Source organism: Mus musculus, chromosome 14 (genome assembly GCF_000001635.26).
Source record: "Mus musculus strain C57BL/6J chromosome 14, GRCm38.p6 C57BL/6J".
NCBI lineage: Eukaryota > Metazoa > Chordata > Mammalia > Rodentia > Muridae > Mus > Mus musculus.
Window position 1 is genome coordinate 63792797 of NC_000080.6, and position 10923 is coordinate 63803719.

At 50.6% G+C, this 10923-nt stretch overlaps 1 protein-coding gene across 4 annotated transcripts in view; it reads left to right on the forward strand.

The window, feature by feature from the left end:
- Xkr6 (X-linked Kx blood group related 6) overlaps nt 1-10923 on the forward strand; it is a 239177-nt gene that overhangs the window by 186267 nt on the left and 41987 nt on the right. For all 4 annotated transcript variants that reach the window (NM_173393.2, XM_006518881.4, XM_017315977.2 and 1 more), the window contains exon 2: nt 5411-5607. In NM_173393.2, the coding sequence (NP_775569.2) occupies nt 5411-5607 (197 nt within the window). The remainder of the gene's footprint in view (nt 1-5410; nt 5608-10923) is intronic.

The following is a 10923-nucleotide window of genomic DNA, read 5'->3' on the forward strand; positions in this document are numbered from 1 at the left end:
CTGTATTCCAACCAGAGGGATTAAAGGTGTGTGCCAAGGGCTGAACCGCACCTTAACTAGAAACATGTTCAAATATCCTGTAACATAAACAAACACACAGACAATGTTGCTAGGATCTTTCTTAGAATTATGTTAAATCTAGTGTGGAGACATGGCATGATATAAGAGTACTAAGCGCTCTTGAAAAAGCCTACACTAAATCTGAAGCTGAGCCACCTGCAACTGCCTATTCCAAGGGGATCTGATGCCCTCCTGGCCTCCATAGTACCCTGCTCTCCTGCTCTCATGTGCGCACACACACACACACACACACACACACACACACACACACACACACGTACATGCACACAATTAAAAATAATAAATCTTGAGAAAAAGAATTACATTAAGCCTTCAGATCAATGTGGGTGGAGGCAGTTACCATCTAAGTCATACACATGACTGTGGTATGGGTATGTCTTTGGTTTCTCTGAACATCTTTTACCTTCATTATACAAATCTTGCACACCTTATTAGATTTATATCTAATCATTTCATTTTGGAGTATATAAATGGAATTTCTATTTTGAATTTTCAGCTATCCATAAGTTAGCTACAGAAACAGTATTGATTTCTGTCTGTTCACCTTGTTCTTAAGGTGTTTCCACGTCCGTCCTACACGTGGGCCTGTGCCAGCTGTTAGATCTTCAGCCTAAGCCTCTGCCAGCTAGAGATGGGTGTACTCCCTCTGCGATCTGTTTGTATCTTCTGTTTACAGTTCACCGTCTTGCGCTGGTGACCCGGCTGCTCCTCCCATCATGAGGTGGGATGAGGGTGAGAGTGGACACCATTGGCTTTGCCCCTGGTCTTCCGACAGAAACATTCAGCCTTTACCATTATGCGTGGTGTTATGGTGTGGGTTTATTAGTGTCCGGCATCTTCATAAGATTCTGGAAGTTTTGCTCCAGGTTTTGCTTGCTGTGTGTTTTTATTATGAATAGTTGTTGGATTCTGTCAAAGACATTTTCTGCCTGGGTTAATGTGCTGCGTGAGTTTTGCTAATGACAGAGTTTGCATTCATTGAATTTGAAAAATGGAACCAGCCTTCCATGTTATGATAAACTCCATCTGGCTCTGGCTTTGGTGTACCATATATATATGGATGTATATGTATATATAATATATGTATATCTCTATATATATAATATATATGGTATGTATATTATATGGCTAGATAAGATAATATATTATTGGATTTGACTTGTATACTAGTCTCATCTGTATTGCTATGATTATGCACTTTAACCAAAAGCAACTTCGGGGAGGAATAAGTTTATTGGCTTACACTTCCAGGTCACAGTCCATTACTGAGGGAAGTGAAGATAGGAACTTAGGCAGAAACTTGAAGCAGAAGTCATGGAGGAATGCTGCTAGCGGCTCCTGGATAGCTGGTCTTCTTATACAGCCCGGCACCACCCGCCTAGGGAATACTTCCACCTATAGTGGCCTACACTAATAAACAATCAAGACAATTCCCATAGCCATGGGAGCTAAAGTCAGGGGGAGGTGCACACCTAGTCAGCAGCCACCTACCTGGTGCACTCCCTTGTTTTCATAGAGACTTTACAATCCAGGCTTTCATGGCCCTTTGTGTGTGTGTGGGGGGGGGCAAGATGGTGTGCATTCATTACTTAGCTTCTCCTGGGGCCCTACTCTAGAACAGGCATCTTATAGATAGGAAACCAGGCCTCAGAGGATAGGCAGATTGTAACGATCAGAACAATGTGGACTGTGCTCGAGAGAAAGAGACAAATGGTCTGCCTGAGAGCTGTGCAGGTCTGGACCCAAAGCCAGACTGCCCGGGTGTGGCGTGGTATTCCACTCAGTTATTTATGCAGCTGGGTAAACTGAGGAGCACGCCTTTGCCTCAGAGCTCCAGTTGGCAATCTGTGAGGTGAGGGGTTGCTGCAGACCCCTTGTTGCGAGGATTAAGTGACTTCATGCTCTCCACTCACTAACTCAAAACGATTGCTCAGAACCTTTCCGCACACTCAAATGCAGGTTACCATGTGTAAAGTGTGTGCCATACTTTGAACACCGTGAAGCCACACTTGAGAAAACAATGACATAAAGTACTGGCACGAGTTCAAACCTTCTCTTGTGTGTAAACCTAGGGTAGGGGAGGATAACGATAGGGGTTGGGGTGAGGGTGGAGCCTAGGGAAGAGATCCGCTTAGCGGCCACGCAGCCCTTCCGTGTTCAGGCAACTGCAATCTCCTGGCTCTTACACTGATTGTTGTGAGATCTGGTACTCCTAGAGGAGACACAGGGTGACAGGAGGTGACATAAGAAGAGGAGATAGTAAATCCAGGAACAGCCCGGTGGGCGTCTTCTCTCCTGGGCTGCCTTCCTGGTCCAGCTTTCTCAGTAGGGGAGAACTCGGCACTCACCATGCCTTCAGTTGGAACCCCGGTACAAATTGACCAACATGCACTGCAGCTAGCAGGTGGCCCCTGCATCCAGCACTGCCGCATAGGAGGGAGCAGGCCCTAAGGTATGAGATCACCGGTGTGGCGCCTCCTTTTTGCGACGCTTAGGGTTTGGCGCCACCTTGTGGTCACGGGAGGAAGACACCTGCACAGGAGATAGGCAGTCCAAAAAGCTGAAGGGGGATCTATCTCTGATCCCAAGGCTTGGAACGCCTCAAGGACTCAGGGGAAAGATGTGGCGTCCTGTCACCGGCTCATTCCCTAAACCTCCTGGGACTGATAGGGAGGTAAAATCTATGCAGCTCAGTGAAGAATGTGGCATCCCATCTGCTCTGGGCGATGGCCTGATCCATGCTTCCAAGAGCCATCAGGGCCCTGCACACTAGAGAAAGTGTCTGGCCCCGTACTGAGAGGGCCACTTTACAAGGCAGGTTCAGAACACTGTCGTATAGATTTAGGGGCCCCTACACACACACACACACACACACACACACACACACACACACACACTTTCCCAGAATGATGGAGACAAATCAGTTTAGACTCTTGTCTTGGCCTCCTGGTCTATCAAGTGAGCTAGGCTATGTCTGTATCCAGAACTAGTTTATTACAAGCCAGCAAACAAACATCCCTCTGTTACTAACTGGAGACCAAGACTAAAAGATGGAAGAGAGAGTAGCCACAGTACTCAGGAAACGGAGCATGAGAAGTTCAAGCTTATTTTGTCTACGTAGCAAGTTCAAGACCAGCCTGAGATATATGAGACCCTGTTTCAAAAATTTAGAGCTGGGGAAGGGAGGACCACATTTGCCCAGTGAGTGTTTGGAAGTCCCAAGCTCCACTCTCTTTGCTCTCATCCCAGGGCAGAGGCCGTGGGGTGCTGACTACCAGAAGGTGTGACATCCAAGCCTAGGCGTCTTGACCCAGGGGACAGGTTCTGGCTTTCCTCCCGCCTCCCTGGACAGAGGGGGTTTCTTTCTGCACCTTGGTACAGAAGGAGTGAAGCGGATGCTGGCATTGTTACCCGCGATGGCCAGACTGTCTCTGGTACTCGCGGATACAGCACGTGGGCCACTCCTGAGAGCCGAGAGGCAGAACTGTGTTCTGAGCATAGTTGAGCGAGGGGGGGGGGGGGCGTCACGGGCCTCTCTGTTGTGGGCCACTGCATCTGAGTCGGGCTGAGTTTGAGCCAGGGAATACTGCTGGTTGATGAGATACGCAGCTACCACTGCTCCGCCAGACATGCAGCTGCTCTGTTTCCTGAAGCATCACTCAGAGTTGGCTGCTTCATCCCCTCCCACCACTAGGAAGACAGTGGCTCCTCCCAGGGTCCTCCCCTGCCGTTAAGGTGTTGTGAGTATGTGGTCCTGCCTGGAGTCCTCAGCCCCAGAGAACAGGCCTTCCCAGCCTGCTTCTTCCACAGGCACTGACCCCTGCAGGGAGATATATCAGGGTGCCGTCAGCTGGTCTCCACGCACACAGGGCTCCTGTGCTCCAAGGGGAGGCAAGGAAGACAGATGAGGAAGAGGGTCTGGGAGAACAGGACTGCTGTTGAGATACTGGAGATGAGGTGAGGCCCTGACACCCGAGGAGGGCTGGGGAGATTATTCTGAGCACTGGGAAACTGGCTTCAGAGGGGAGAAGCTGCCTGTACCTTAGAACCTTCCAAGAACACTGGCTGTCTTGTGAGGAAGAGTTCTCATGGGGCAGGAGTGGGCAGCGTGCGCCAGTGAGGAGGGGCCGATGTCAATGCTGTGGAGAGGGTCGAGAGGATTGTCCAGCAGACTCGAGTGAGCAGTGCCTGAGGGCCACTGAGCCTTGTGAGGGTTGTCAGCCCTGTGCCCTGTCTGTACAGTTCCAGCTCAGGAATATGTGTCACTGTGTGCATGGGTCCATTCTTGATCCTGACCTACAGAGTTGTGCTTCTGACCCTTGTGTTTGGACAGGACCCTACCCAAACAAGTCTGCCTATATCCTGGCCCCTTCCTACATCCTGGATCCCACCCATAGCTGGACTATTGCTTACATCACTTGGAGACACAGCTCCGCATATTTCTGGTGGCAGTGAGGCTCACACAGGAAGAGAGCCTTCTACACATGTGTGCTCAGTACCCACTGTGTGAGGCCCCCTCACTGCAGAGGAGGGCCTGGTACACTGAGCCAACATCCACATCACACAGTTCTCAGTGCCGACCTGCTAACCTAGGCTCCCCAACTAGACCTGCTTCCTTGGGCTCTTGTGGCTCCCCACAGAGTCTGGATGTCTTCTTGAGAGAGAGGGATCAGTAGATTTGTGACTGCCCTGGCACATAGCCTCCCTGATAGTCTCTAGGTCTCCTTGATGTCTATCAGGTATATCTCGGCCTTGTTGGCCAGTGACCTGGAGCCAGTGCTCGACTCTCCTCTTCATTTGGCCATCTGAGCCTATGCAGGAGAGAGAGGTAGCCTTTCAGAGGCCCAACTGGTCCCTACAGGAGCATGCTACGCCCTCCCCAGGTGGGTATGGCCAGCCAATGAGTGGCACTTCAGAGCATCACAAGCCAGTCTCTTTCCTCTCTAGAGTAACTGAAGTGCCAACTCTACTGGACTGTCTCCTACCTCCACCCTAATCCTGTACCCCAGCTCATCTGAAATGCTTATTTGATGGGCCTGGAGCCTCATTTGAGCAATGCTTTCATTTCCTCTATGTATAAGTGGAAGCCAGGATGGGAAGAACTGGTTTGGGGTCCCTCATTGGGCCAGCTCCCTCCAAGGGCTGGAACTTCATGCCTCACCACATTATCCTTTTGAGCCCAAATCCCATCCAAGACCCTGGGGGCTTCTGAAGGAAGTTGGGGGAATGCCAATACAGGAAGTTTGGGCGTTAGGGGGCTGGTTGTGGTCCTTCTATACCCGCCCCAAGCCCTACTCACACATGTGTTCTGTCCCGTGTCTCCCCACAGGTATATCCGCACCATGTACCTGGGGATTCAGAGCCAGCGGCAGAAGGAACACCAGCGGCGCTTCTACTGGGCTATGATGTACGAATATGCAGATGTCAACATGCTGCGCCTCCTGGAGACCTTTCTGGAGAGCGCCCCCCAACTGGTGCTACAGCTCTGCATAATGATCCAGAAGAACAGTGCAGAGACGCTGCCCTGTGAGTGCCTTCCTGCCACTGCCCCTGCGAGGCCGCCCCCCCACCCCCACCCCCACCCCCGCCACAGCGGCCTCATCGCCCCACCCCCGCCCCGCCCAGCGGCCTCATTTGCCGACATGGCCTAGGGGTCCTGGCTCTAAGTTCAGATGTCCAGACCCAGCCCTCTTGGCATCCCTGCTCCTGGGCCACTATGTTCATAAGAGCAGGGTTTCCATGTGTCCCTGGGCAGCAGAGCCAGTCTGCCTCTAGCAGATCCAGCCTGCCCTTAGTGGTTCAGGGTCCTGGTCCACCTAATCCAGTGTGAGACCCCCTTGGCTTGCCCAGGGCCCTGGTGTTTCTACATCTGTGGAATGGGGATGATGAGGTCTAAAGATGGCATGTGCCCATGAGACTGAATTGTGCCATGTTTTACTTCTGGTTTGGAGCATTTTAAACTCTGGGCTCTTGCTTCCAGTGCATATAGATGCCTCAGCTCACTTGCAAAGATAGGCGGAAGTGGTTGTTGCTCTGATGAACACATACTAAGGGACCCTGTACTTCGCAGTGTGGCCTCGGGTAGTCTCCACGGGGCCTCAGAAGCCACAGAGCACTGCCTAGGCATTCAGGCTTTGTGGTAGGAAGGCTCTTGGGTTCTGGGATGCCAAGGTTATACTGCACTGGTCTTGCTTAAGAGCTAATGGGTAGCCTGGCCTACAGTGCACATATTAGGGAGTCAGGATGCACTAGAACAGACTCTCGGTTGAGAGGGGACCTGAGATGGCCCATGAGGAGAAACGGGATGTTTAGCCTGGGGAGACTTGGGATGTGTGAATACTAACATTTGAAGGGACAGGGAAGAAAAAAATCGCATCAATGGCAGTGCACACACCCAGGGAACTGTCACATCTTCAATGGGTGGGGAATGGCAAATATTCCATCCAGCCATGGAAAGACTGTCTCTAGAGATAGTGGGTGTCTTGTTGCTAGGTGTATTCAAGCAGAGACACTGCTAAAGGAACCAGACCCAAGGAGGTCCTACCTGCTGAGGTTTGCAGGAGTACTCATGATCTGGGAGAGCAAGACAGCTGCTGGAGAGGGGCCTCCTTTCTTGTCTCGGCTCTCTGGCCAGTGGGCCTCTGGTCTCCCGGGCTATCATGATACCTCTAGACCCTGCAGTCCCTATGCTGTGCCTTGTCATTTTTTTTTTTTTCCTGTAGATCCACTTGCTGAAGGACTCCAAGATTCCTACATGAGCTTGGCCTACTGGCACTGACTCTGGCTGGTTGGAGTGTGTGTGTGTGTGTGTGTGTGTGTGTGTGTGTGTGTGTGTGTGTGTGTGTGGTGTGGGGAGGTAGCTCCTCCTCTCTCTGTGCCAATCACACTGAGGGTATTTAGAGAGATGCTAAGGTTGTTCCGACCTCCTTGCTGATGCAAGTTTCCTGATGTCTTGGCAGCCATTCTGGGTTGGGGGGCGGTGCGTTGGAAAGCAGCCTAGGGTACTGGGAAAGGCGGAGAGCAGCACACAACCCGAGCTCCGCCATGTAGACTTAGGATGTGGGATGATTCATTTCCCAGCCATGTTTCTTTATCTCTAAGGTGGAAGTAAGAATTGCATTGCGTGTTGTAAAAGTTTGTTGAGCTGTACACATATCTCTACAGCACATTGCCTAGCATCATAGACTGGCATGATTCCGGAAGCTCTCTGACACACGCAAACACACTGCTGAGGCCTGAACTAACTGTGGGACTAGAGGGATCTCCCTAAAGGTGGAGGTCAGAGAAAGCCTTTACAGACTTAGCCTGGGTGTCAACAACAAGAGGAGAGGCACAAAATTGGCTTCCAAGCTTTGGAAAGTCCAGAGGCCCTGAGGTAGGAAAAGCTTTCTCCATGAGAGACCATGGTGGTGATGACCAGAAAGTTAGGATACGCAGTGCAGTTAGAACTCAGCAGTGGAGCAAGGGGAGCAGGGTGGAAGGCAGCGTCCAGAGGAAGAGCCTAATGCCTGTCCCCCCAGAAATACACAAGCATCGTGTGCCAGGAACCGTGATTTCAGCAACTATGTAGTTGAATGTTTCCAGGTAGAGCTGAGGAAGACAGAACCTTCCTAGGGGTTGCCAGTTGCACGTATCCAGTATGGTACAAGCCCCTTGTGTCTGAGCTGTGTGTGCCCTTCCACCCTCTCAGTCAGCTAGTGGGAAAGACTGGAAGCCCTTGGGTGGGAAAGGTGTTTGAAATGGTATTGTAGCATGAAGGTATAATGACCTATGACCCCAGAATGGGACTAGATGGCATGGCATGGCCATCCTGCTCAGGAAACACCTCAGAGGCTTGCCTTTCCTCAGGAAAGGGACTTCCCAAGAAACTCCAGATAGATTTTGCTTTTTGCTTATTTTAATTTTTGGTTTGTTGAGACAGGGTGTCGCTATGTAGCGCTGGCTGACTGGGAACTTACTAGGTAGATCAGTCTGACCGTGAGCTTGCTGTGATCCTCCTTTTTCTACTCTGCCTCAGTTCTGGCATAGCGAGCATGTGGCATGCCCAGCTAGACTTTGCTGTGACACGCTATCATACTTGGCAGGAGTGTTGGAACTCGCACAGAGGTGGGAGATGCCAACCACTGAAGTGATTGAGTCCACTCCCCTTGCTTTAGACATGGGAAGAGCAAGCACAGAAAATGAAGTTGCCCAAGGTCATGTATCAAAGGGCACATAAACAATGGACTTTTCTGTCTCTTGCTGCCCCTAAACAATAATTGTGGCATGTAGGGTGCCCTACAAACACTATGCCTTCCCCAGGGGGTTACCCCTCCACACACACACACCCCACACCCCACAGACAGTAGCAGGGGGATGGTTCAGCAGGTCAAGGTGCTTGATGTGCAAGCCTGGTGACCTGTGTCCCATCACAGAGGGACACCTAGAGGGACTCCACAAGCTGTCCTTTGTTCTACATATGTGTGTTGCGGCAGGCATGCATGTGTGCGCACACCCACACAGACACAGACACACACACACAGGTAACTCTAGACCAATATATAACAGAATGAGATAAGAAAGGCAAAAGACTCTAAGAAAACATGAAATCACACACCAAAGCATTGATTTTCCTTTAAGCATCTGGTCTCAGAGACATTTCAGTGTCTTTCTGGCTTAACTATTAACCTCCCTACTTTGTTTGTTCTTCCAATTTTAAGTCATGGGGCTCTGCTCACATCAAAACCCTGGGGAGGCGGCTCAGTGGGCGAGAGGGCTTGCTGTGCAGGCATGAGGACCGGGACTCCATCTCTAGATCAGCATGGCCACATGCGCCCGTAACATCAGGGGCGGAGGTGTGGAGACAGGAGGCTCACTGAGCTCACTGGCCTCCAGGTTCAGTGAGAGACCCTGACCCAAGTGGATGAAATGGAGCATAATGGGGCAGGATACCCGATGTCCTCCTATGGTCTCTGGGTGCACATACCACACATGTACAAACTGCAGAAATCTGACCCTTAGCTTCACCTTGGCTTAACATACAGCACAAGCTCAGCTGGCATCCGACCCACCCAGAAAGGCGAGCACTCCCTCCCTCTGCTCTGTCCTGTTAGGCAAAATGCCCAGCCTTTCTCCTCAGCCGGCAGCCTGCCCAGTGAGTTGGCTTTTTCTCCCCTGGTGGGGACACAGAGTGCTACACAAGAAGCCTCAGTTTCCCCTTCTCTTTCTCCTTAGCCGAACTTGTCCTTAGTGGAGGTTGAAGCCCCTTTGTGCTGGTCTACAGGAGGAGACAGGCAAGAGCCCAGCTCTTGGCTACTTCATCCATGAAACCTGCACTTCGTTGCTTTCCTCCTTCAGTTCTTTCTTCCTATATAAGAAGCGTTCTTTGGATTCTGTCTGGTCTGGTTCACACAGGCCCTGGCTCAAACCCTCTTTAAATCCAGGACAAAGAAAGTGTGTTGGTATAATAAAACACCGAGGCTGGAAATTCACAATAAAGATTTATCTGGGGAGGCTTGATGTCTAGGACTATGGTGCTAACACAGGGAGAAGGTCTTCTCGTGATGTCATATAGCTGAAGGGATTATAACATGGGGTAGGCTGGGTCTCTCTTCATTATAAATCCTCTCATGATCTCATGGGGGGCTTCTCAACCTCGTGACCTCATCCACCCCAGATGACCTCCAGAGGTTCCACTTCCCAAGGCTATTAATACATACAGTTGGAGATGGAGTTTCCAATATGCATTCAAACTATTTCACCCCCCTTGATTAACATAGCGTGACATTGGAAAGTGACAGTGACTTGGCCATGGGAGCTGAAGGTCACAGGTCTAAGCTATAGACCAGATCTATAAGTTTTCTCCTTTGGCTCCTTGGAAGCAATGCATATAATTTGTTATTGAAACAACCATCTCATTGCACTGGGCCATAACTCGCCATGCTGAGTTGTGCTTGCATCTGTGCCAGCACTGCCTGACAGGCCTCCAGTGGAGTGATACCCTTCCCTCCGACTCCTCAGCACCAGTCTGCCATTCCCAGGAAACACGGCAGTATCACAGACAAGTGTCGCATAAGTCTGCCATGAAGAATCTCAACTCCCTGGCTGCCCATTGCATCCTGTCTTGGTCTCTGCTAATTAAAGAGAGAGATGTAAAGTTCTGTTGTCCCCTCTGGCCACCTTTTATATATCACCGGAATGGAGAGACACAGCAAAGGCCAGACATGGCCACTATTGTGTCTCCAGGATGGCCTCTCTCCCACACCTTTCCCATTCTTTTTGGAGGCCATCCCAATGAGGATTCTGCTTGTCCACACACAGGATCCCCTGGCCCTGAAACTCCAGCTCTCCACCCTTCTAGCTCCAAACACCTTTTTGTCCAAAGTCACAATGGCATCTCTGTCTGTACTGCCACACAGAATGTACAGCAGTTTGAAAGTGACATCTCCTGTGTGCCCTGCCCCAGTGTAGCCCTTTCAGCTCTGGTTACCCCTGACAACTGAGGTGAAGGGGGGACACTTAAAGAAAACTCGCAAGAAAAGCAAACTGAATTCATCTTGTTAAAATCAGTGCGTGTAAACTGGTCTTTGGCTATTTCAGAGTGTTTGTGTAAGACACTGCAAAGTCTCGCCGGCCTAGGCTTCTTGATCCAGCCCAGGAGTCAAGGCGGCTTCTGCGGGAAGGTGTGGAGGGTAGCAAGTTCAGAAACCTGAGCATCAACTTCTCCTCCTCATTGCTTCCTTTGGGAAGTAACTATTAACCTCCCGCTGTACACCTGGCATGGTGTAAGACCCAGGGACACTAAGAATCGAAACAGACTCCCCACTCCATCCCCTCATGAAGTCCGAGTGTCATATAAACAAG